Source organism: Piliocolobus tephrosceles, chromosome 10 (assembly GCF_002776525.5).
Source record: "Piliocolobus tephrosceles isolate RC106 chromosome 10, ASM277652v3, whole genome shotgun sequence".
NCBI lineage: Eukaryota > Metazoa > Chordata > Mammalia > Primates > Cercopithecidae > Piliocolobus > Piliocolobus tephrosceles.
In genome coordinates this window covers 110,035,155-110,056,526 of record NC_045443.1, presented here as the reverse complement: position 1 = coordinate 110,056,526, position 21,372 = coordinate 110,035,155, and the positions used below count along the sequence as shown (strand labels likewise).

The 21,372-nt window shown below is 44.5% G+C and overlaps 1 protein-coding gene and 1 pseudogene across 4 annotated transcripts; one reads left to right on the top strand and one right to left on the bottom strand.

The window, feature by feature from the left end:
* Positions 1 to 3,468: 3,468 nt before the first annotated feature.
* On the top strand, positions 3,469 to 8,211 carry RPL6 (ribosomal protein L6). Of its 3 annotated transcripts, none has more exons than XM_023203818.2 (7): positions 3,469 to 3,512; positions 4,425 to 4,661; positions 4,745 to 4,843; positions 6,508 to 6,651; positions 7,055 to 7,103; positions 7,363 to 7,547; positions 8,025 to 8,211. In XM_023203818.2, the coding sequence occupies exons 2-7, from the start codon at positions 4,425 to 4,427 to the stop codon at positions 8,175 to 8,177; spliced, it is 867 nt and encodes a 288-aa protein (XP_023059586.1). In that variant the 5' UTR covers positions 3,469 to 3,512; the 3' UTR covers positions 8,178 to 8,211. The 3 variants fall into 3 exon arrangements, with proteins under 3 accessions (XP_023059586.1, XP_023059590.1, XP_023059589.1); XM_023203822.3 differs by lacking the exon at positions 3,469 to 3,512 and adding an exon at positions 3,765 to 3,780; XM_023203821.1 differs by lacking the exon at positions 3,469 to 3,512 and adding an exon at positions 3,780 to 4,050.
* Positions 8,212 to 14,545: 6,334 nt separating this feature from the next.
* On the bottom strand, positions 14,546 to 15,337 carry LOC111537148 (annotated as a pseudogene). Its single transcript, XR_002729918.1, has one exon. The product of XR_002729918.1 is annotated as a 40S ribosomal protein S6 pseudogene (transcript).
* Positions 15,338 to 21,372: the final 6,035 nt, after the last annotated feature.

Here is a 21,372-nt window from a genome sequence, read left to right as displayed (position 1 = left end):
ACCAGGCTTTAAAAGATTTACTGTCTAACAAAAAACAAAAAATACAGCTGAGGCAACACTGTGAGACCCCGTGTCTACAAAAAACGTAAAAAAATGAGCCAGGTATGGTGGTGTGCACTGTACTCCCAGCTACTCAGGGGGCTGAGGTGGGAGGATTGTTTGAACCCAGGAGGTCAAGGCTGCAGTGATCCATGATCTCACCTTGCATTCCAGCCTGGGCAACAGAGCGAGATTCCGTCTCAAAAAAAAAAAAAATTAGGCTGGGCGAGGTGGCTCATGCCTGTAATCCCAGCACTTTAGGAGGCCGAGGTGGGCAGATCACCTGAGGTTAGGAGTTTGAAACCAGCCTGGCCAACATGGTGAAATCCCGTCTCTAATAAAAATACAAAAAACTTGCCAGGCTCACGCCTGTAATCCCAGCACTTTGGGAGGCCGAGGCAGGCGGATCACAAGGTCAGGAGATCGAGACCATCCTGGCTAACACGGTGAAACCCGGTCTCTACTAAAAACACAAAAAATTAGCCAGGCATGGTGGTGGGCGCCTGTAGTCCCAACTACTCGGGAGGCTGAGACAGGAGAATGGCTTGAACCCAGGAGGCAGAAGTTGCGGTGAGCCAAGATCACACCACTGCACTCCAGCCTGGGCAACAGAACAAGACTCCATCTCGAAAAAAAAAAAAAAAAAAAAAAGATTAAGTGTCTGCAAAAATGTCTGCTTTGTGATTAAAGTGCTGCACAAATTTCAGAGAATTTTATACATGCAAAACTAAGCTTAACAAAAATATTTATTTATTTATTTATTTATTTATTTATTTATTTATTTATTTATTTTTTGAGATGGAATCTCGCTCTGTCGCCCGCGCTGGAGTGCAGTGGCCGGATCTCAGCTCACTGCAAGCTCCGCCTCCCGAGTTTACGCCATTCTCCTGCCTCAGCCTCCCGAGTTGCTGGGACTACAGGCGCTGGCCACCTTGCCCGGCTCGTTTTTTGTATTTTTTAGTAGAGACGGGGTTTCACCGTGTTAGCCAGGATGGTCTCGATCTCCTGACCTCGTGATCCGGCCGTCTCAGCCTCCCAAAGTGCTGGGATTACAGGCTTGAGCCACCGCGCCCGGCCAAAATATTTACTTTATGACTAAACATGTTATTTTGCCCAACTAATGAACTGTAAATTTTGCAATACCGCAACAAAACACAATAGGGGGTTCATCTACGTTTTTATTTTAATGACAGGTCATTCAACAACTGTTTTGGGGTGTTTACTAGGTGAAATTCTCTGAGATTGCCAGAAATTTTAGGGCGCCCACGTAAGCAACTGTGCATTTCATGCATTCATTGTGGTACATTTACTGCAGTTGAAGTTTCTAAGAGGTGCTTTGCTGAGGAAGCTAAACAAATAAAGCTGCTGACATTCCCATTCTCAAAAAAAGGGCAGTGTTCATCTGATCATTGTATTTGTATCCTCAGTCAATCAGAACGAGAAAAAGGCTAAATGATTCTCAGAGACACAGCCATGAAGCAGGTGGTTTCTATCTGAAAAAAATCAAGGTGAAAAGCTCTAGCAACCAGAAAAAAACAAATGGAGGAAAATGGAAAACGCAAGATAGAAGGTATTACAAATGTGTACATGTTGGCTCAAGGGCTTTGAAGCAGTAAAGAACTATCACATATACTGTGTTATTTTGCAAAAGATAACAAGTATTCTTATTTTTAATTGTAACATGAGCAAAACTCTCATGCATCTTCATCTTCATTAATCATCTCTTTAATCTTGCAGCCTAATGGTCAACAGTGCAATCTTTGGAATCAGATCTATGCTGTGAGCAAGTTACTTAATGTCCTGGACTTACCTCAGTTTCCTCATAATAGTATCGTTCACAGGTTTTTGGGAGAATTAAATGAGATAAAGCAAGGCACATTGCATGCAATATTGCTTATTATCTCTGGCGCATAAACTTTAGCAGAATATTTAACAACAACTAGAATGTTGATGATCAGATGATAGTGGTGATGATGGTGACAATAACAAGACCTAACAGTTGGCCAGGCATGGTGGCTCACACCTGTAATCCCAGCACTTTGGGAGGCTGAGGTGGGTGGATCACTTGAGGTCAGGAGTTCAAAACTAGCTTGGCCATCATGGTGAAACCCTGTCTCTACTAAAAATACAAAAAATTAGCTGGGCATGGTGGTGTGTGCCTGTAATCCCTGCTACTCGGGAGGCTGAGGCAGGAGAATCACTTGAACCCGGGAGACAGAGGTTGCCGTGAGCCAAGATAGTGCCACCGCACTCCAGCCTGGATGACAGAGCGAGACTCCATCTCAAAAGAAAAGAAAAAAAAAGAACTAACACTTATGTAGCATTTACCATCCATCAAATATGCTTCTCAGTACTGTTGTGTATATTATTTAATGTTCCCAACAACCTTATGAAGTAAGTTACTATTGTTATCCTCACTTTATATTTTTTAACTTTTTTTGAGACAGTCTCATTCTGTAGGCCAGACAGGAATGAGAAAGGCCATGTACAAGAGGAAGTACTCAGCTGCTAAATCCAAGGTAAGGGGAGAGGGGACCACTGACCTTATCTCAAGTGACGAGATTAGGGCTTACTGCACTGCAGCCCAGACCTCCAGGACTCAAGTGATCCTCCCGCCTTAGCCTCCCAAGTAGCTGAGACTACAGGCACTAACCACCACACTCAGCTAATTTTGTTGTTGTTGTTGTTATTGTTTTGAGACTGAGTCTGGATGTTGTTTTGAGACTGAGTCTGTTATTGTTTTGAGACTGAGTCTTTGAGGCCGGAGTGCGGTGGCACGCAGTGGCAGGATCTCAGCTCACTGCAACCTCTGCCTCCTGGGTTTAAGTGATTCTCCCACCTCAGCCTCTGGAGTAGCTGGGATTACAGGCGCCCACCACCACGACTGGCTAATTTTTGTATTTTTAGTAGAGATGGAGTTTCACCATGTTGGCCAGGCTGGTCTCAAACCCCTGACCTCAAGGGATCTACCTGCCTTGGCCTCCCAAAGTGCTGGGATTACAGGCGTGAGCCACCGCGCCCGGCCATTACCCCCCCACACACACACACCTTTTTTGAGACGGAATCTTGCTCTGTTGCCCAGAGCGCACTGTTGCGATCTCGGCTTACTACAACCTCCACCTTCAGATTCAAGTGATTCTCCTGCCTCCGCGCCTCGAGTAGCTGACATTACAGGCACTCACCACCACGCTCGGCTAACTTTTGTATTTTTAGCAGAGACAGGATTTCGCCATATTGGCCAGGCTGGTCTCGAACTGCCAATCTCACGTGATCCGCCTGCCTAGGCCTCCCAAAGCGCTGGGATTACAGGCGTGAGCCACCGCACCCGGCCTAGGATTTACTACTTTTTTCTTATTAGCGAAATACTACATTCCCCATGATGCCCCAGATCCGGAAGGAAGTGAGACTCGCACTTCCCATGATTGCTTATAGACCGGAAGCCGAAACCTTAGTTCTCTTTCCCATCTTGCAAGGTAAGAATGGCAGGGTTCTTTGCAAGACTTCAGTTCGGGACTTCCAATCCTTCGCCATCCGAACCTGGAGGGCATCCAGTCGACACCTACAGGGGTCGGACATGCCCAAGGCTAACTGAGAGGCCTTCCAGACGCTTCATTTTTGCCGTTTGGGTTTGCAGCGGGGCACGAAGAGGGTGAGGTAGAATGCCGTAGTGGCTCCGTCCGGCTGTTCGCCACTCTCTTGGACTAGAGGAACGAGGCCGTTTCGGGGACCCGTAGCGGACTGGTGGGTGTTAGAGGAAGCGGGGCGACGGCGCGTGCACTGAGTTCCCGGTCCTGGGTTCCAGAGGATGATACTGAGCCTGTCGCAGCCACGTTGGGGTTCCGCACTGAAGCCAAAACGTTTCGCGTCTCAGCGTCCGCGACCGGAAGTCACCTCTTGGTCTTTACGATCTTTTTCTGTTTGGGCTCAATTTGGACTGATTCTGTTTATGTTCGCAAATCCTAAATCGAGTTTCTTGAAAAGAGACACTGCTTTTAAGGGTTAAGACGAAAGGTACTAAAAGGGATTTCAAGTTATGGTCCTGGTGCTTCCAACCTGTGGGCACATTCTGCATCTAAGTTTTCTAATTAGCAAAACAGTGATAAAAAGAATGATGGTTGTACGGACTTCTGACTGCTCAGTATTTGGCAAAAACCTAATAGGTGTGAGATAGTTTCGAATCCTCAAGAGAATAGTTTATAGTGTATTGGGGAGACAACCCCCAAATGAGACATAGTGAAGGTTGGAGTAGAATGGGTAGAGTTGAAGGCCTGTGTCTTACCGGGGAAGGGATTGTAGTCTGGGGAGCTCAGCCCATTCATGTACAGGTTCGTCGTTGTCTTGTTAAGAGATGAAATGCCTTTTTTGTCTACAAAAAATATTTGTAGATGGCGGGTGAAAAAGTTGAGAAGCCAGATACTAAAGAGAAGAAACCCGAAGCCAAGAAGGCTCATGCTGGTGGCAAGGTGAAAAAGGGTAACCTCAAGGCTAAGAAGCCCAAGAAGGGGAAGCCCCATTGCAGCCGCAACCCTGTCCTTGTCAGAGGAATTGGCAGGTATTCCCGATCTGCCATGTATTCCAGAAAGGCCATGTACAAGAGGAAGTACTCAGCCGCTAAATCCAAGGTAAGGGAAGAGGGGACCACTGACCATTATGTCTTACCCTTAATTGGCATTCTCTTATTGTTGATGCATTTGTGTCCTTGCAGGTTGAAAAGAAAAAGAAGGAGAAGGTTCTCGCAACTCTTACAAAACCAGTTGGTGGTGACAAGAACGGCGGTACCCGGGTGGTTAAACTTCGCAAAATGGTAAGATACGGGGACTGTAAATTGGATTTTCAGTTTGTGCTTGAATACTGAAGGTGTTTTTGAATACTTTGATACTGTAAGTTTCTGCATACCAGAGAATTTCTGATAGAAAATAAAAGGCTCTGGGTTTGCAACTTGGCTTCAACATTTACTATTAATCGGCCGGGCGTGGTGGCTCAAGCCTGTAATCCCAGCACTTTGGGAGGCCGAGACGGGCGGATCATTAGGTCACGAGATGCAGACCATCCTGGCTGACACGGTGAAACCCCGTCTCTACTAAAAAAATACAAAAAACTAGCCGGGTGAGGTGGCGGGCTCCTGTAGTCCCAGCTACTCGGGAGGCTGAGGCAGGAGAATGGCCTAAACCCGGGATGTGGAGCTTGCAGTGAGCTGAGATCTGGCCACTGCACTCCAGCCTGGGCGACAGAGCGAGACTCCGTCTCAAAAAAAAAAGACATTTACTATTAATCTTAAATAATTTAAATTACTCTTCTATGCTTTGTTCCTTTGCGTATAAAATGGGAATGAGGCTGGGCATGGTGGCTCATGCCTGTAATCCTAGCACTGTGGGAGGCTGAGGCGAGCGGATCACCTGAGGTCAGGAGTTCAAGACCAGCCTAGCCAACATGGTGAAACCACATGTCTACTAAAAAATACACAAATTAGCCGGTTGCGTGTCTGTAGTCCCAGCTACTCTGGAGGCTGAGGCAGGAGAATCTCTTGAACCCGGGAGGCAGAGGTTGCACTACTGCACTCCAACCTGGGCGACAGAGGGAGACTCCATCTCAAAAAAAATAAGATGGGAATGAGGGTTTACCTCAAAGAGTTATTATGGAGATTAAATGAAATAATATATAGCCTGTTGTATAGAACATTTCCCACTAGAGCAGTGTTTCTTGGCCCCTTTTACCACACACAAGACCCAATGTAGTCTCAGGATTTGCTCTGTGATTTTCATTATGGGAACATTCCCAAGTAAGTTACACCATACAGTTTCACAGTTGAAGATTACTGCATGAGAGGGAAGTTGACAGTTGTCTCGTGAACTCGTTTTCCTATTAGGTGATCATGTTTGTGGTGAAAGTGAGACTGCACTAATGATATGGTATAGTTAGAAATAGTTTATTGTTAGTTATTTGTAGTTATGTCTTTAATGGCCCTTGCATGGTGTCTAACTTTTGCAACAAATGATCTGACAGTCCTACTGTCTGATTTTATGCAGTTTGTTTTCCTTTGTGCATGAAGTGGGAGTAAGACTTGTTGCTGTGAGGATCAGATGAAGTGGCTAGGATATTAACACACTTTACTTGAACTGGAAAACAAGCCGTGTATCCCTAATCTGCAAAATGTGGGATGTCACACATGTAATCTCTGGGGTTTAGTTTTTGCTCAAGATTACAAAGGTGACTTGCTTGATGCTTTATTTGCTTGAACACACAGCTCATTCATTAAATGGTTTCTGTCCTGTTTTGCACACAGGATGCAGAACCATAATTGACCTTTTCCAAGTTTAAAATCAACTTAGCAGAAATGAAAATGGAATCGTGTAAATGTTATACTTCAAAATAAATAAAAAGACTATAGCAAAAGTTTGGCTGACATAGCTTGCTTCTACCAATCTGAATGGCTTATTTAAATAAGTTGGATCTATGGACTCTCCCCAGCCTAGATATTATCCTACTGAAGATGTGCCTCGAAAGCTGTTGAGCCATGGCAAAAAACCCTTCAGTCAGCACGTGAGAAAACTGCGAGCCAGCATTACCCCCGGGACCATTCTGATCATCCTCACTGGACGCCACAGGGGCAAGGTGAGAGTTTCTGTGCTTGAGGAGCTTCACTGCAGCTGCTTGGGGTTCCTGGTGGCAATGCGTTTGCGTGCTAGGTGTAGTTTTCCTTTATTTACCTGTGTTTGGGGCAAGGGGAAATGATCTGCAAGATACAACTTATTTGTGGCAAATAACAAGTTTAATCCATGGTGATTTATTAGCCATTTCCTGCTGTTGATTATGTTACACATGTTCATTTGCTCAAAAATGTATTTACGCCTGGAGTACTACCTTAGTAGCTTGCTGTGGTTGCTTCCAGAACTGCTGAGCTATATACATATACATGTAGAAATTTCCTTTACCCAAATTTAGATGCTTGTGATTTTATGAATTCAGAAATCAGCTTTTAATTGCAGAAAACTAATTATTTTCTTTTTTAACTTAGAGGGTGGTTTTCTTGAAGCAGCTGGCTAGTGGCTTGTTACTTGTGACTGGTAAGAAAATCCTTGGATTGTGATGTTCTGTGAAACTTCCATTTTTAAATGCTTGCAATATACACGTTTGTTTGCTACTGCCTACATGGTAGACACTTTTTAATGCCACAAGTGTCTGAGGCCCATTTCATTGCTTTGTGTGCATGTGAGTTAGACAGGTGGTCTTTTTTGTGTAGCAACATAACGAGTAATGGTCACCTAAATTGCGGGATGATGATTGTTCCCCCTTTTCCTTGCTAAATTAATTTTTCCCCCTCAGGACCTCTGGTCCTCAATCGAGTTCCTCTACGAAGAACGCACCAGAAATTTGTCATTGCCACCTCAACTAAAATCGATATCAGCAATGTCAAAATCCCAAAACATCTTACTGATGCTTACTTCAAGAAGAAGAAGCTGCGGAAGCCCAGACACCAGGAAGGTGAGATCTTCGACACAGAGAAAGAGGTAAGTTTCTACTTGTCTCTCCTGTGTTAGCACTGGCCCTTCTTCCTGGGAGTGAAAAGAAACAGGCCTAAGCATTGTTGCACAAAAAGAAGAAAAATGAAAGGTTAAATAATGAAGAATACCGGGAGATACTTAGTATTCCAGATTCTTCTAAATTGAGTAGTTCTTTTAGCAGTCTGGGAGCTCAACTTCGAATTCTGAAGTTTGGTGGAATTGTGTGGGAATTAACTGCTATTGGGAATGTGTCCTTACTTATCCTTGATGTGTACTAAAGTATACAAAAGCTTAAGAGCTGTTTTTATTACATAAAAAATGGGTTGTATTTCACAGCATTCCAAGGAAAGGATTGTCAAAATTGTCTTTAATGTTTTCTAAGTATTCTTGGAGATTAGTACTTGTGAGACAGGACTCCTTAGTTGACCTACAAGTAATTTGATATGTGCCTGTTTTAAAATGTTTAACTTTCTCTTTATTTAGAAATACGAGATTACAGAGCAGCGCAAGATTGATCAGAAAGCTGTGGACTCACAAATTCTACCAAAAATCAAAGCTGTTCCTCAGCTCCAGGGCTACCTGCGATCTGTTTTTGCCCTGACGAATGGAATTTATCCTCACAAATTGGTGTTCTAAGTGTCTTAAGAACCTCATTAAATAGCTAACTACATTTTGTTTGTGTCTCTTGTAAATTTTTGGTTTTTTAAAAAAATTCTTACCTGCCTAAAGGTGTAGTCTGACCATGCCAGGTCACCTGGGGATTTCCTTTGTAGAGAATGGGATTGGAAGGGAGGGGTGTCTGCAAGAGAGCTTGCTTGTTGGCTTTGCATTGGTGTTCTTGGCTTCAGATTCGTTCTTGGTGCCTGGCTAATAACTTTGTCTTCCACCTTCTACCAAGGTAAGGTGGTGGCATTTTCCCACTCGGCCCTGAAGAAGTCAGTGCTAAACTACATGGATGAGAGAAGAGAATAACTGCTGACTTCTCTGACAACAAACTCCCATTTCTCCCTCATGTGCTCAATTCTCAACTCCTCCCTAATAATCACGAGGCCGTGTTCTGTTTCCCAGGCCAGTGCAGTGGCAGTTCATGGACACATTTATCATGTATTACGGCCCCAATTCCTATTGCCTGGGCTAGTTCAACTCCTGGTCTCTAGCTATTCTCCTGCCTAGACCTCTTAAGGTATTGGGATTATAGGCATAAGCTACCGCACCCTGCCAGGTTTGTGCATTTTAATTTTGGCAGTTTCTCCCACTGTTAGACCAGTTTATTTGTTCTGATAATGTACGAGAGTACCCATCTTCTCATAGGTGGGTTATCAAACTTGGATTTCTGCTGATGGGAAAGTGAAAAATGGGCTGGGTGTGCTGGCTTCCACCTGTAACCCCCACATTTTGGGAGGTGGGACCAGGAGGATCACTTGAGCCTAGGAGGTCCAGGCTGTGGTGACCTGTGATTTCACCACTGCACAGCGTCCTGGGCAACAGTGAGACTGTCCAGAAAAAGTGAGAAAAGGCCAGGTGCCATGGCTCAACCTGTAATCCCAGCACTTTGGGAAGCTGAAGCGGGCTCGCCAACTGAGGTCAGGATTTTGAGACCAGCCTGGCCAACATGGTGAAACCCCGTCTCTACTAAAAATACAAAAAAAAAAAAAAAGCCCAGCATGGTGGCAGGTGTCTGTAATCCCAGCTACTTGGGAGGCAGAGGTTGCAGTAAGCTGACATCACACCACTGCACTCCAACCTGGGTGACAGAGCAAGACTGTCTCAAAAAAAAGCTGTTAATGTTACTAGAATCTTTTAAAATGACATGTCATGTTTATATAAACATTTTTATTAAAAACTTGGGCCAGGCACAGTGGCTCACCCTGTAATGTGTGCACTCCAGCCTGTTCAAGAAGAGCAAAACTCCATCTCAAAAAAACAAAAAAGCCCAGCCTGGTGGCATGTACCTGTGGTTCTGGCTACTTGGGAGGCTGAGGTGGGAGGATGGCTTGAGCCTGGGAATTCGAGTCTTCAGTGAGCTATGATCGCACCACTGCACTCCAGCCTGGGCAACAGAGCAAGACCCTGTCTAAAAATAAAAAAATTCTCCAAAGCAAAAAAGTATGAGGACAATGGTTTTACATTTCTGCAAATGTCTTTCATGTCTGGCTTCATAGGAGGCAGATTTTCATATCTGCTTCATTCAATCTATTGCAGTATCACATTATATATTATACCTCGGGAAAACTCCATTCTACACTGGAGTTAAAAGGACAGTGTCTTGGCCGGGCGCGGTGGCTCAAGCCTGTAATCCCAGCACTTTGGGAGGCCGAGACGGGCGGATCACAAGGTCAGGAGATTGAGACCATCCTGGCTAACACGGTGAAACCCCGTCTCTACTAAAAAAAAAAAAATACAAAAAACTAGCCGGGCAAGGTGGCGGGCACCTGTAGTCCCAGCTACTCGGGAGGCTGAGGCAGGAGAATGGCGTAAACCTGGGAGGCGGAGCTTGCAGTGAGCTGAGATCCGGCCACTGCACTCCAGCCTGGGTGACAGCAAGACTCCGTCTCAAAAAAAAAAAAAGGACAGTGTCTTAACAGTAGTATGACAAATCGTTTTAACTTCACAGGTCCCTTTTCAAGGATCTCAGGAACACCTAAGAATCCCTAGATCCTACTTTGAGAATCATTGCATTAGCCTCTGCATTGTTTCAGAGGTTTGGAATCAGATTCCACCCCTTTTGTTTTGACCAATAGAATGTGGCATAAGTGATGTGGATCATCCAGGCCTAGGCCTTGTGCAGCAGCCTTTCTTTCCCTCCTGGGACACTGCTGCAGCCATGCATAGAAGCCAGGGCTAGCCTCCCTGAGGGTAGATGAGACCATATGGAAAGAAAGCCAGCCAAGAACCGGCTCCAACCACCAGCTATGCAAGTGAGGCCAGCCAGCCACAGTCAAACCTCCAGATGCCTGCAGTCACATGAATGACCCCAGGCAGGACCAGCAGAACTACCCAGCAGAGCCCAACTCAAAATGCTGACCCACAGAATTATAAGCACATAAAATAGTTGTTGTTTTAAGCCAGTGTTTTTTGCTTTTTGTTTTGTTTTTTTTGAGATGGAGTCTTGCTCTGTTGCCCAGGCTGGAGTGCAGTGGTGCCATCTCAGCTCACTGCAACCTCTGCCTCCCAAGTTCAAGTGATTCTTCTGCCTCAGCCTCCTGCATAGTTGGGACTACAGGCACCTGTCACTGTGCCCAGCTAATTTTTTTTTTTTTTTTTTTTTTAAGTAGAGACAGGGTTTTACCATGTTGGCCAGGCTGGTCTGGAACGCCTGACCTCAAGTGTTCCTCCTGCCTCGGCCTCCCAAAGTGCTGGGATTACAGGCATGAGCCACCGTGCCTTGCAAGTGTCTTTCTTTTCTTTTGCTTATCCAGATGAGCTAACTTTCTAAAAGTTAGCACATGTACTGCTTTTATAACAAAAGATTATTGTTATTTTAAAAAGCAAATTGCAGAAAATTATGTAAAATACCACTTTTTAAAAAGTATATGTGGGAGTGTATATTCATGGCAACTTGAATCTATGCTCCGAGGGCGAATAAAGAAAAGAAGAAAATACATAAGCTTAGTTTTACAACTATATAAATGTGTGCATAAATACAAAAGTTAAAAAGGAATACGATTTACACATGAATTGAAAACATGTCGGCTGGGCGCGGTGGCTCACGCCTGTAATCCCAGCACTTTGGGAGGCCGAGACAGGCGGATCACGAGGTCAGGAGATCGAGACCATCCCGGCTAACACAGTGAAACCCTGTCTCTACTAAAAATACAAAAAAAAACTAGCCGGGCAAGGTGGCGGCGCCTGTAGTCCCAGCTACTCGGGAGGCTGAGGCAGGAGAATGGCGGGAACCCGGGAGGCGGAGCTCGCAGTGAGCCAAGATCACGCCACTGCCCTCCAGCCTGGGAGACAGAGCGAGACTCCCCGCTCTCAAAAAAGAAAAAAAAAGAAAACGTGTACACAAAACCTGTAAGTAATTGTTTATGGCAGCTTTATTCATAATTACCAAAACCTGGGAGCAATTAAGATGCCCTTCAATGAGTGAATGGATAACCTTGTGGTACATCCATACAATGGGACATAATTTAGTGATAAAAAGAAATGAGCTATCAAGCAACAACATACATGGAGGAACTTTAAATACATATTGCTAAGGGAAAGAAGCCCATCTGAAAAGGGCTTCTTTCATATACTGTGTCATATTATATACTCTATGATTCCAGCTATATGACATTGTGGAAAAGGCAAAACTAAGGAGACAGCAAAGAGATCAAAGGTTGCACGTGGGTGGTGGGTGGAGAGGGAGAGATGGATGAGTGGACCATGGGATTTCTAGGACCAGGAACCTATTCGGTGTGGTGCTAGAATGGTGAATATTTGTCATTATCCATTTGTCAAAACCCATAGAATGTACAACACAAAGAGTTAACCCTGACCGGGTATGGTGGCTCATGACAAAAATGACGACAAAAAAAAGTGAACCTGAATGTAAGCTATAGACTTTGGTTAATAATATATCAATATTGGTTCATCACTTATAACAAATATACCATACTCGTGCAAGATTTTATTTTATTTTATTTTGTCTTATTTTATTTTATTTTTTTTGAGACGGAGTCTCGCTCTGTCGCCCAGGCTGGAGTGCAGTGGCCGGATCTCAGCTCACTGCAAGCTCCGCCTCCCGGGTTTACGCCATTCTCCTGCCTCAGCCTCCCGAGTAGCTGGGACTACAGGCACCAGCCACCTCGCCAGGCTAACTTTTTGTATTTTTTAGTAGAGACTGGGTTTCACCGTGTTAGCCAGGATGGTCTCGAACTCCTGACCTCGTGATCCACCCGTCTCGGCCTCCCAAAGTGCTGGGATTACAGGCTTGAGCCACTGCGCCCGGCCTTATTTTATTTTTTGAGACAATCTCACTGTGTTGCCCAGGCTGGAGTGCAGTGGTGCGATCTCCGCTCACTGCAAGCTCCGCTTCCCAGGTTCACGCCATTCTCCTGCCTCAGCCTCCTGAGTAGCTGGGACTACAGGCACCCGCCATCGGGCCTAGCTAATATTTTGTGTTTTTAGTAGAGACGGGGTTTCACTGTGTTATCCAGGATGGTCTCGATCTCTTGACCTCATGATCCACCCACCTTGGCCTCCCAAAGTACTGGGATTACAGGTGTGAGCCACTGCGCCCGGCCTGCAATATATTAACAATAGGGGAAAATGGGGGATTATGAAAGAGGTACATAGGAACTCTGTACTTTTCACTCGATTTTTCTATAAACGTGAAACTGCTCAAAATTTAAAGCCTATTTTTTAAGTATATGTAGAGACTTACATATGCACTAATTTCCAGAAGAACACACACACAAAAAAACTTTTACAGAAATTACATATGGAAAATTGAACTGAGAATTAGAAACTTTTTTTTTTTTTTTTGAGAGAAGAGGTCGCCAGGCGCGGTGGCTCAAGCCTGTAATCCCAGCACTTTGGGAGGCCGAGACGGGCAGATCACGAGGTCAGGAGATCGAGACCATCCTGGCTAACACTGTGAAACCCCATCTCTACTAAAAAATACAAAAAACTAGCCGGGCGAGGTGGCCGGCGCCTGTAGTCCCAGCTACTCAGGAGGCTGAGGGAGGAGAATGGTGTAAACCCGGGAGACGGAGCTTGCAGTGAGCTGAGATCCGGCCACTGCACTCCAGCCTGGGTGACAGAGCGAGACTCCGTCTCAAAAAAAAAAAAAAAAAAAAAAAAAGAGAAGAGGTCTTACTGTGTTGCCAGGCTGGAGCGCAGGCGCTATTCATAGGGACAATCATTGTGCACTAAAGGCTCAAACTCCTGGGCTTAAGCAATTTGCCCGCATCAAGCTCTCCTGTAGCTGGGACTGTAAGTGCATACCAACACACTCAGCAATAAGAACTTTTACTTTCAGGCTATACCCTTATATACTGTTTGAATTATTTATTTATTTATTTATTTTTTGAGGCAGGGTCTTGCTCTGTTGCCCAGGTTGGAGTGCAATGATGATATCACAGCTCACTGCAGCTTCAACTTCCTAAACTCAAGCAGTCTTCCTGCCTCAGCCTCCCATGTAGCTAAGACTATAGGCACAAACCACCATAGCTGGCTAATTGTTTCTACTTTTTACAGTAGACAGAGTCTCACTAGGTTGCCTAGGCTGGTCTCGAACTCCTGAGCTCAAGCGATCCTCTTGCCTGAGCCTCCCAAAGTGCAGGGATTACAGGTGTGAGCCACTGCACCCAGCCTACTTTAATACTTTTTTTTTTTTTTTTCCAAACGGAGTTTTGCTCTTGTTGCTAGCCTGGAATGCAATGGCGCGATCTCAGCTCATTGCCACATCTGCCTCCTGGGTTCAAGCGATTCTCCTGCCTCAGCCTCCCAAGTAACTGGGATTACAGGCGCCTGCCACCATGCTGGGCTAATTTTTTTTTGTTGTTTTTTTTTTGTATTTTTAGTAGAGACGGAGTTTCACCATATTGGCCAGGCTGGTCTCAAACTCCTGACCTCAAGTGATCCACCCGCCTTGGCCTCCCAAAGTGCTAGGATTATAGGCATGAGCCACCACACCCGACTTTTTTTTTTTTTTTGAGACGGAGTCTCACCCTGTCACCCAGACTGGAGTGCAGTGGTGCGATCTCATGTCACTGAAACCTCTGCTGCCTGGGTTCAAGTGATTCTCCTGCCTTAGCCTCCTGAGTAGGTGGGATTACAGGCACCTGCCACCGCGTCTGGCTAATTTTTGTATTTTTAGTAGAGATGGGATTTCACCATCTTGGTAAGGCTGGTCTTGAACTCCTGACCTCATGATTTACCCACCTCGGCCTCCCAAAGTGCTGGAATTACAGGCGTGAGCTACCAGGCCTGGTTTTTATTTATTTATTTATTTTTTTGAGATGGAGTCTCACTCTGTTGCCCAGGCTGAAGTGCAGTGCCCAGCCTGTTATGGTGTCTTTTTTTTCCGAGTCTGATCTTATTTATTTGTTACTCAAAAAGTTATTTCTGACTGGATTCAGACTTAGAAGTAGAAGCTCGCAGAGAGGAAAGTCTGCGTCTCTTCGCAATTTGTTCCTGGCGCTTCTCCTTAGCCTCCTTCATTCTTTTGGCCAAAAGTTTAGCATATTCTGCAGCCTCTTCCTTGTTTTTCTTAGTACGCTGCTTCTTCAGAGCAATACGCCGCCATTTGTGCTGCAAGACACGTGGAGTAACAAGACGCTGAATCTTGGGTGCTTTGGTCCTAGGTTTCTTACCTTCTTTGTTTAAGGGCTTTCTCACAACATACTGGCGGACGTCATCTTCTTTAGAGAGATTGAAAAGTTTGCGGATTCTGCTAGCTCTTTTGGGGCCCAGGGGGCGAGGCACTGTAGTATCAGTCAGTCCAGGAATATCCTTCTCTCCTTTTTTTACAATAACCAAGTTGAGAACGCTCAGATTGGCATCCACAATGCAACCACGAACTGATTTTCTCTTTCTTTCTCCCGTTCTCCTTGGTCTGTAACAGGAATGCCCCTTACTCAGCAGCAGGCGGACACGGCCATGGGTCAAGACACCCTGCTTCATGGGGAAACCTTGTTTGTCGTTCCCACCATGATTCGGACCACATAACCCTTCCATTCTTCACCCAGAGCGTCAGCAGCAACTTCTGTGGCCATACGCTTCTCATAAAAAGTACGAAGTTTGCGTTCATTGTCCACTTCAATGAGTTTCTGGCAAGCAGTGGCTGGGAAGGAGATGCTCAGCTTCATCTTGAAGCAGCTGAACGCCTCTGAGGCGCCACGGAAAAGAGCTATGGTGTCTTAAAGGATCAAATAATATTAGCTAATATTGACTGGGTACAGTGGCTCATGCCTGCAATCCCAGACCTTTGGGAGGCAAAGATGGGAAGATCACTTGAACCCAGGAGTTCAAGACCAGCCCAGGAAACATGGTGAGATCCTGTCTATACAACAACAACAGAAAAAGAAATTAGCTGGGCGCCTGTCGTCCCAGCTACTTGGGAGGCCGAGGTTGGAGAACCGCTTGAGCCCAGGAGGCAGAGGTTGCAGTGAGCCATGATCGTGCCACTGCACTCCAGCCTGGGCAACAGAGCAAGACTCTATCTCAAAAAAAAAAAAAAGATGAAGAGTAGTAGCAACTATGAGTTTCAGTCTGTTAAACTCCAGACGTGCCAGAAATAGTGAATTTTTCAGTTTTTATTTATTTTTTAATTTTTCAGACAGGATCTCGGCTCTGTTGCCCAGGCTGAAGTGCAGTGGCATCATCACTGCTGCTCGCTGCATCCTTGACTGCCCTGGCTCATGTGAACCTTCAGCTTTAGCCTCCTGAGTAGCTGGGACTACAGGTGCTTGCCACCATGTCCCGCTTGTTTTTGTTGTTGTTGTTTCTTTGTCTTTCTGGGTTTTTGTTTGTTTTTGTAAAGGCAGGGTCTCACCATGTTGCCCAGGCTGGTCTCAAACTCCTGGACTCAAGCATTCCTCCCATCTCGGCTTCCCAAAGTGCTGGAATTACAGGCATGAACCACTGCACCTGCCCCAGTTTTTAGAAGTCAACTTGCTTCTGACTTTTAAAATCCTGTAGATTAAACTTCAGGTATTCTTAATTTATTTTTATCTTTTGGAGACAGAGTCTCACTCTGTTACCCAGGCTGGAGTGAAGTGGTACCATCTCAGCTCACAGCAACCTCCACCTCCCGAGTTCAAATGATTCTTGTGCCTTAGCCTCCCGAGTAGCTGGGATCACAGGCGCCAGCCACCAAGTCTGGCTAATTTTTTTTTTTTTTTTTTTTTTTGAGACACAGTCTCATTCTGTTGCCCAGGCTGGAGTGGAGTGGTGCAATCTCAGCTCACCACAACCTCTGCCTCCCAAGTTCAAGCAATTCTGCCTCAGCCTCCCGAGTAGCTGGGACTACAGGCGTGCACCACCATGCCCAGCTAATGTTTGTACTTTTAGTACAGATGGGATTTTACTATGTTGGCCAGGCTGGTCTTGAACTCCTGACCTCATGATAAGCCTGGCTAATTTTTGTATTTTTAGTAGAGATAGGGTTTCTCCATGTTGGCCAGGCTGGTCTCAAACTCTTGGCCTCAAGTGACCTGCCTGCCTTGGCCTTCCAAAGTGCTGGGATTACAGGCATGTGCCACCGCACCCAGCCTACATTGGGTATTCTTATGGCTTGAGGTAGATCATATTATTCAAAAGATGGCAATAATATCTCTCACCCTATTTGGTATTCTTTTTTTATTTTTATTTTTATATATTTTTATTTTTTATTATACTTTAAGTTCTGGGATACATGTGCAGAACGTGCAGGTTTGTTACATAGGTACACATGTGCCGTGGTGGTTTGCTGCACACATCAACCCGTCTTCTAGGTTTTAAGCCCCACATGCATTAGGTTCTTGTCCTAATGCTATCCCTCCCCTTGCCCTCAGCTCCCTGACAGGCCCCAGTGTGTGATGTTCCCCTCCCTGTGCCCATGTGTTCTCATTGTTCAACTCCCACTTATGAGTGAGAACATGTAGCGTTTGGTTTTCTGTTCCTGTGTTAGTTTGCTGAGAATGATGGTTTCCAGCTTCATCCATGTCCCTGCAAAGGACATGAACTCATTCTTTTTTATGGCTGCATAGCATTCCATGGTGTATATGTGCCAAATTTTCTTTATCCAGTTTATCATTGAAGGGTATCTGGGTTGGTGCCAAGTCCTTGCTATTGTGAGTAGTGCTGCAATAAACATACGTGTGCATGTGTCTTTATAGTAGATGGTTTATAATCCTTTGGGTATGTACCCAGTAATGGGATTGTTGGGTCAAATGGTATTTCTGGTTCTAGATCCTTGACGAATTGCCACGCTGTCTTCCACAATGGCTGAACTAATTTACACTCCCACCAACAGTGTAAAAGCATTCCTATTTCTCCACATCCTCTTCAGCATCTGTTGTTTCCTGATTTTTTAATGATCATCATTCTAACTGGCATGGGATGATATCTCATTGTGGTTTTGATTTGCATTTCTCTAATGATGAGTGATGATGAGCTTTTTTTCATAAGTTTGTCAGCTGCATATATGTCTTCTTTTGAGAAGTGTCTGTTCATATCCTTCACTCACTTTTTGATGGAGTTGTTTATTTTTTTCTTGTAAATTTGTTTAAGTTCCTTGTAGATTCTGAACATTAAACCTTTGTCAGATGGATAGATTGCAAAAATTTTCTCCCATTCTGTAGGTTGCCTGTTCACTCTGATGATAGTTTCTTTTGCTGTGCAGAAGCTCTTTAGTTTAATTAGATCCCATTTGTCAATTTTGGCTTTTGTTGCACTTGCTTTTGGTGTTTTAGTCATGAAGTCTTTGCCCATGCCTATGTCCTGAATGGTATTGCCGAGGTTTTCTTCTGCGATTTTTATGGTTTTAGGTCTTATATTTAAGTCCTTAATCCATCTTGAGTTAATTTTTGTATAAGGCATAAGGAAGGGGTCCAGTTTCAGTTTTCTGCTTACGGCCAGCCAGTTTTCCCAACACCATTTATTAAATAGGGAACACTTTCCCCATTGCTTTTGTCAGGTTTGTCAAAGACCAGATGATTGTAGATGTGTGGTGTTATTACTGAGGCCTCTATTCTGTTCCATTGGTCTATGTATCTGTTTTGGTATCAGTACCATGCTGTTTTGGTTACTATAGCCTTGTAGTATAGTTTGAAGTCAGGTAGCATGATGCCTTCAGCTTTGTTCTTTTTGCTTAGGATTATCTTGGCTATACGGGCTCTTTTTTGGTTCCATATGAAATTTCAAGTAGTTTTTTTCCTAATTCTATGAAGAAAGTCAATAGTAGCTTGATGGGGATAGCACTGAATCTATAAACTACCTTGGGCAGTATGGCCATTTTCACGATATTGATTCTTCCTATCCATGAGCATGGAATGTTTTTCCATTTGTTTGTGTCCTCTCTTATTTTGTTGAGCAGTGATTTATAGTTCTCCTTAAAGAGGTCCTTCACATCCCTTGTAAGTTGTATTCCTAGGTATTTTATTCTCTTTGTAGCAATTGTGAATAGGAGTTCACTCATGATTTGACTCTATTATTGGTGTATAGGAATGCTTGTGATTTTTGCACATTGATTTTGTATTGTGAGACTTTGCTGAAGTTGCTTATCAGCTGAAGGAGTTTTGGGGCTGAGATGATGGGGTTTTCTAAATATACAATCATGTCATCTGCAAACAGAGACAATTTGATTTCCTGTCTTTCTTTTGAATACGCTTTATTTCTTTATCTTGCCTGATTGCCCTGGCCAGAACTTCCAATACTATGTTGAATAGGAGTGGTAAGAGAGGGCATCTTTGTCTTGTGCTGGTTTTCAAAGAGAATGCTCCCAGCTTTTGCTCATTCAGTATGATATTGGCTATGGGTTTGTCATGAATAGCTCTTATTATTTTGAGATATGCTCCATCAACACCTAGTTTATTGAGTGTTTTTAGCATCAAAGGGTGTAGAATTTTATTGAAGGCCTTTCTGCATCTATTGAGATAATTTTCTGGCTTTTGTCATTGGTTCTGGTGATGAATTGCGTTTATTGATTTGTGTATGTTGAACCAGCCTTGCATTCCAGGGATGAAGCCCACTTGATCGTGGTCGATAAGCTTTTTGATGTGCTGCTGGATTCAGTTTGCCAGTATTTTATTGAGGATTTTCACACTGATGTTCATCAGGGATATTGGTCTGAAATTTTCTTTTTTTGTTGTGTCTCTGCCAGGTTTTGGTATTAGGATGAAACTAACCTTATAAAATGAGTTAGGGAGGAGTCCCTCTTTTTCTATTGTTTGGAATAGTTTCAGAAGGAATGGTACCAGCTCCTCTTTGTACCTCTGGTAGAATTTGACTGTGAATCTGTCTGGTCCGGGGCTTTTTTTGGTAGGTAAGCTATTAATTACTGCCTCAATTTCAGAACTTGTTATTGGTCTATTCAGGGATTCGACTTATTCTGGTTTAGTCTTGGGAGGGTGTATGTGTCCAGGAATTTATCCATTTCTTCTAGATTTTCTAGTTTATTTGCATTGAAGTATATATATTATTCTCTGATGGTAGCTTGTATTTCTGTAGGGTCAGTGGTGGTGATATCCCCTTTATCTTTTTTTTTGTTTGTTTTTTGATACGGAGTTTCACTCTTGTCACCCAGGCTGGAATGCAATGGCACAATCTCAGTTCACTGCAACCTCCGCCTCCTGGGTTCAAGCAATTCTCCTGTCTCAGCCTCCCAAGTAGCTAGGATTACAGGTGCCTGCCACTATGCCCAGCTAATTTCTGTATTTTTAGTAGAGATGGGGTTTCACCATTTTGGGCAGACTGGTCTTAAACTCCTGACCTCAGGTGATCCACCTGCCTCGGCCTCCCAAAGTGTTGGGATTACAGGCGTCAGCCACTTTTCTTCTTTATTAGCCTGGCTAGTGGTCTATCTATTTTGTTAATCTTTTCACAAAACTAGCTCCTGGATTCATTGGATTTTTTTTTTTTTTTTTATTGTTGTTGTTTTGAGATGAAGTCTCACTCTATCACTAGGCTGAAGTGCAGTGGTGCAATCTCAACTCACTGCAACCTCCACCTCCTGGGTTCAAGCGATTCTCCTGCCTCCAAGCAATTCTCCTGCGTCAGCCTCCCAAGTAGCTGCGACTACAAGTGCATGCCACCATGCCCACCTAATTTTTGTATTTTTAGTAGAGATGGGGTTTCACCATGTTGGCCAGGATGGTCTTGATCTCTTGACCTCATGATCTGCCCACCTTGGCCTCCCAAAGTGTTGGGATTACAGGCGTGAGCCACGATGCCAGCCTGGATTCATTGGTTTTTTGAAAAACAGGCTAGGTTTTGAAAACCCAATTTGCCAGTCTGTGTCTTTTTTGTCTTTTTCCCCCCACCCACCCCCCGAGATGGAGTCTGGCTCTGTTCCCCAGGTTGGAGTGCAGTGGCACAATCTTGGCTCACTACAACCTCCCAGGTTGAGCAATTCTCCTGCCTCAGGCTCCTGAGTAGCTGGGATTACAGACGCGAGCCACCACACCCGGCTATTTTCTTTGTAGAGACGGGGTTTCACCAAGTTGGCCAGGGTTGTCTCGAACTCCTGACCTTGTGAATCACCCACTTTGGCCTCCCAAAGTGCTGGGATTATAGGTGTAAGCCACCACACCCAGCCCAGTCTGTGTCTTTTTTTTTTTTTTTGAGTTGGAGTCTCGCTCTGTCACCCAGGCTGGAGTGCAGAGACACAATCTCGGCTCACTGCAAGCTCCGCCTCCCAGGTTCACACCATTCTCCTGCCTCAGCCTTCTGAGTAGCTGGGACTACAGGCGCCCGCCACCACGCCCGGCTAATTTTTTTGTATTTTTGGTAGAGATGGAGTTTCACCGTGTTAGCCAGGATGGTCTCAATCTCCTGACCTCGTGATCTGCCTGCCTTGGCCTCCCAAAGTGCTGGGATTACAGGCGTGAGCCACCGTGCCTGGCCCAGTCAGTGTCTTTTAATTGTAGCATTTAGCCCATTTAGATTTAAGGTTAATATTGTTATGCATGAATTTGATCCTATCGTCATGAAGCTAGCTGGTTATTTTGCATGTTAGTTGATGCAGTTTCTTCATAGTGTTATTGGTCTTTATATTTTGGTATGTTTTTGCAATGACTGGTACCAGTTTTTCCTTTCCATATTTAGTGCTTCCTTCAGGAGCTCTTGTAAGGCAGGCCTGGTGGTGATAAAATCCTTCAGCATTTGCTTGTCTGTAAAGGATTTTATTTCTCCTTCGCTTCTG

What these genes read in the sequence shown, in the direction of transcription:
- RPL6 (XM_023203818.2), top strand. Translation starts at nt 4,425, where the DNA reads ATGGCGGGTGAAAAAGTTGAGAAGCCAGATACTAAAGAGAAGAAACCC. An exon ending in CTGGACGCCACAGGGGCAAG is followed by an intron (nt 6,652 to 7,054) that starts GTGAGAGTTTCT and finishes TTTTTAACTTAG; the next exon opens with AGGGTGGTTTTCTTGAAGCA. An exon ending in TCTTCGACACAGAGAAAGAG is followed by an intron (nt 7,548 to 8,024) that starts GTAAGTTTCTAC and finishes CTCTTTATTTAG; the next exon opens with AAATACGAGATTACAGAGCA.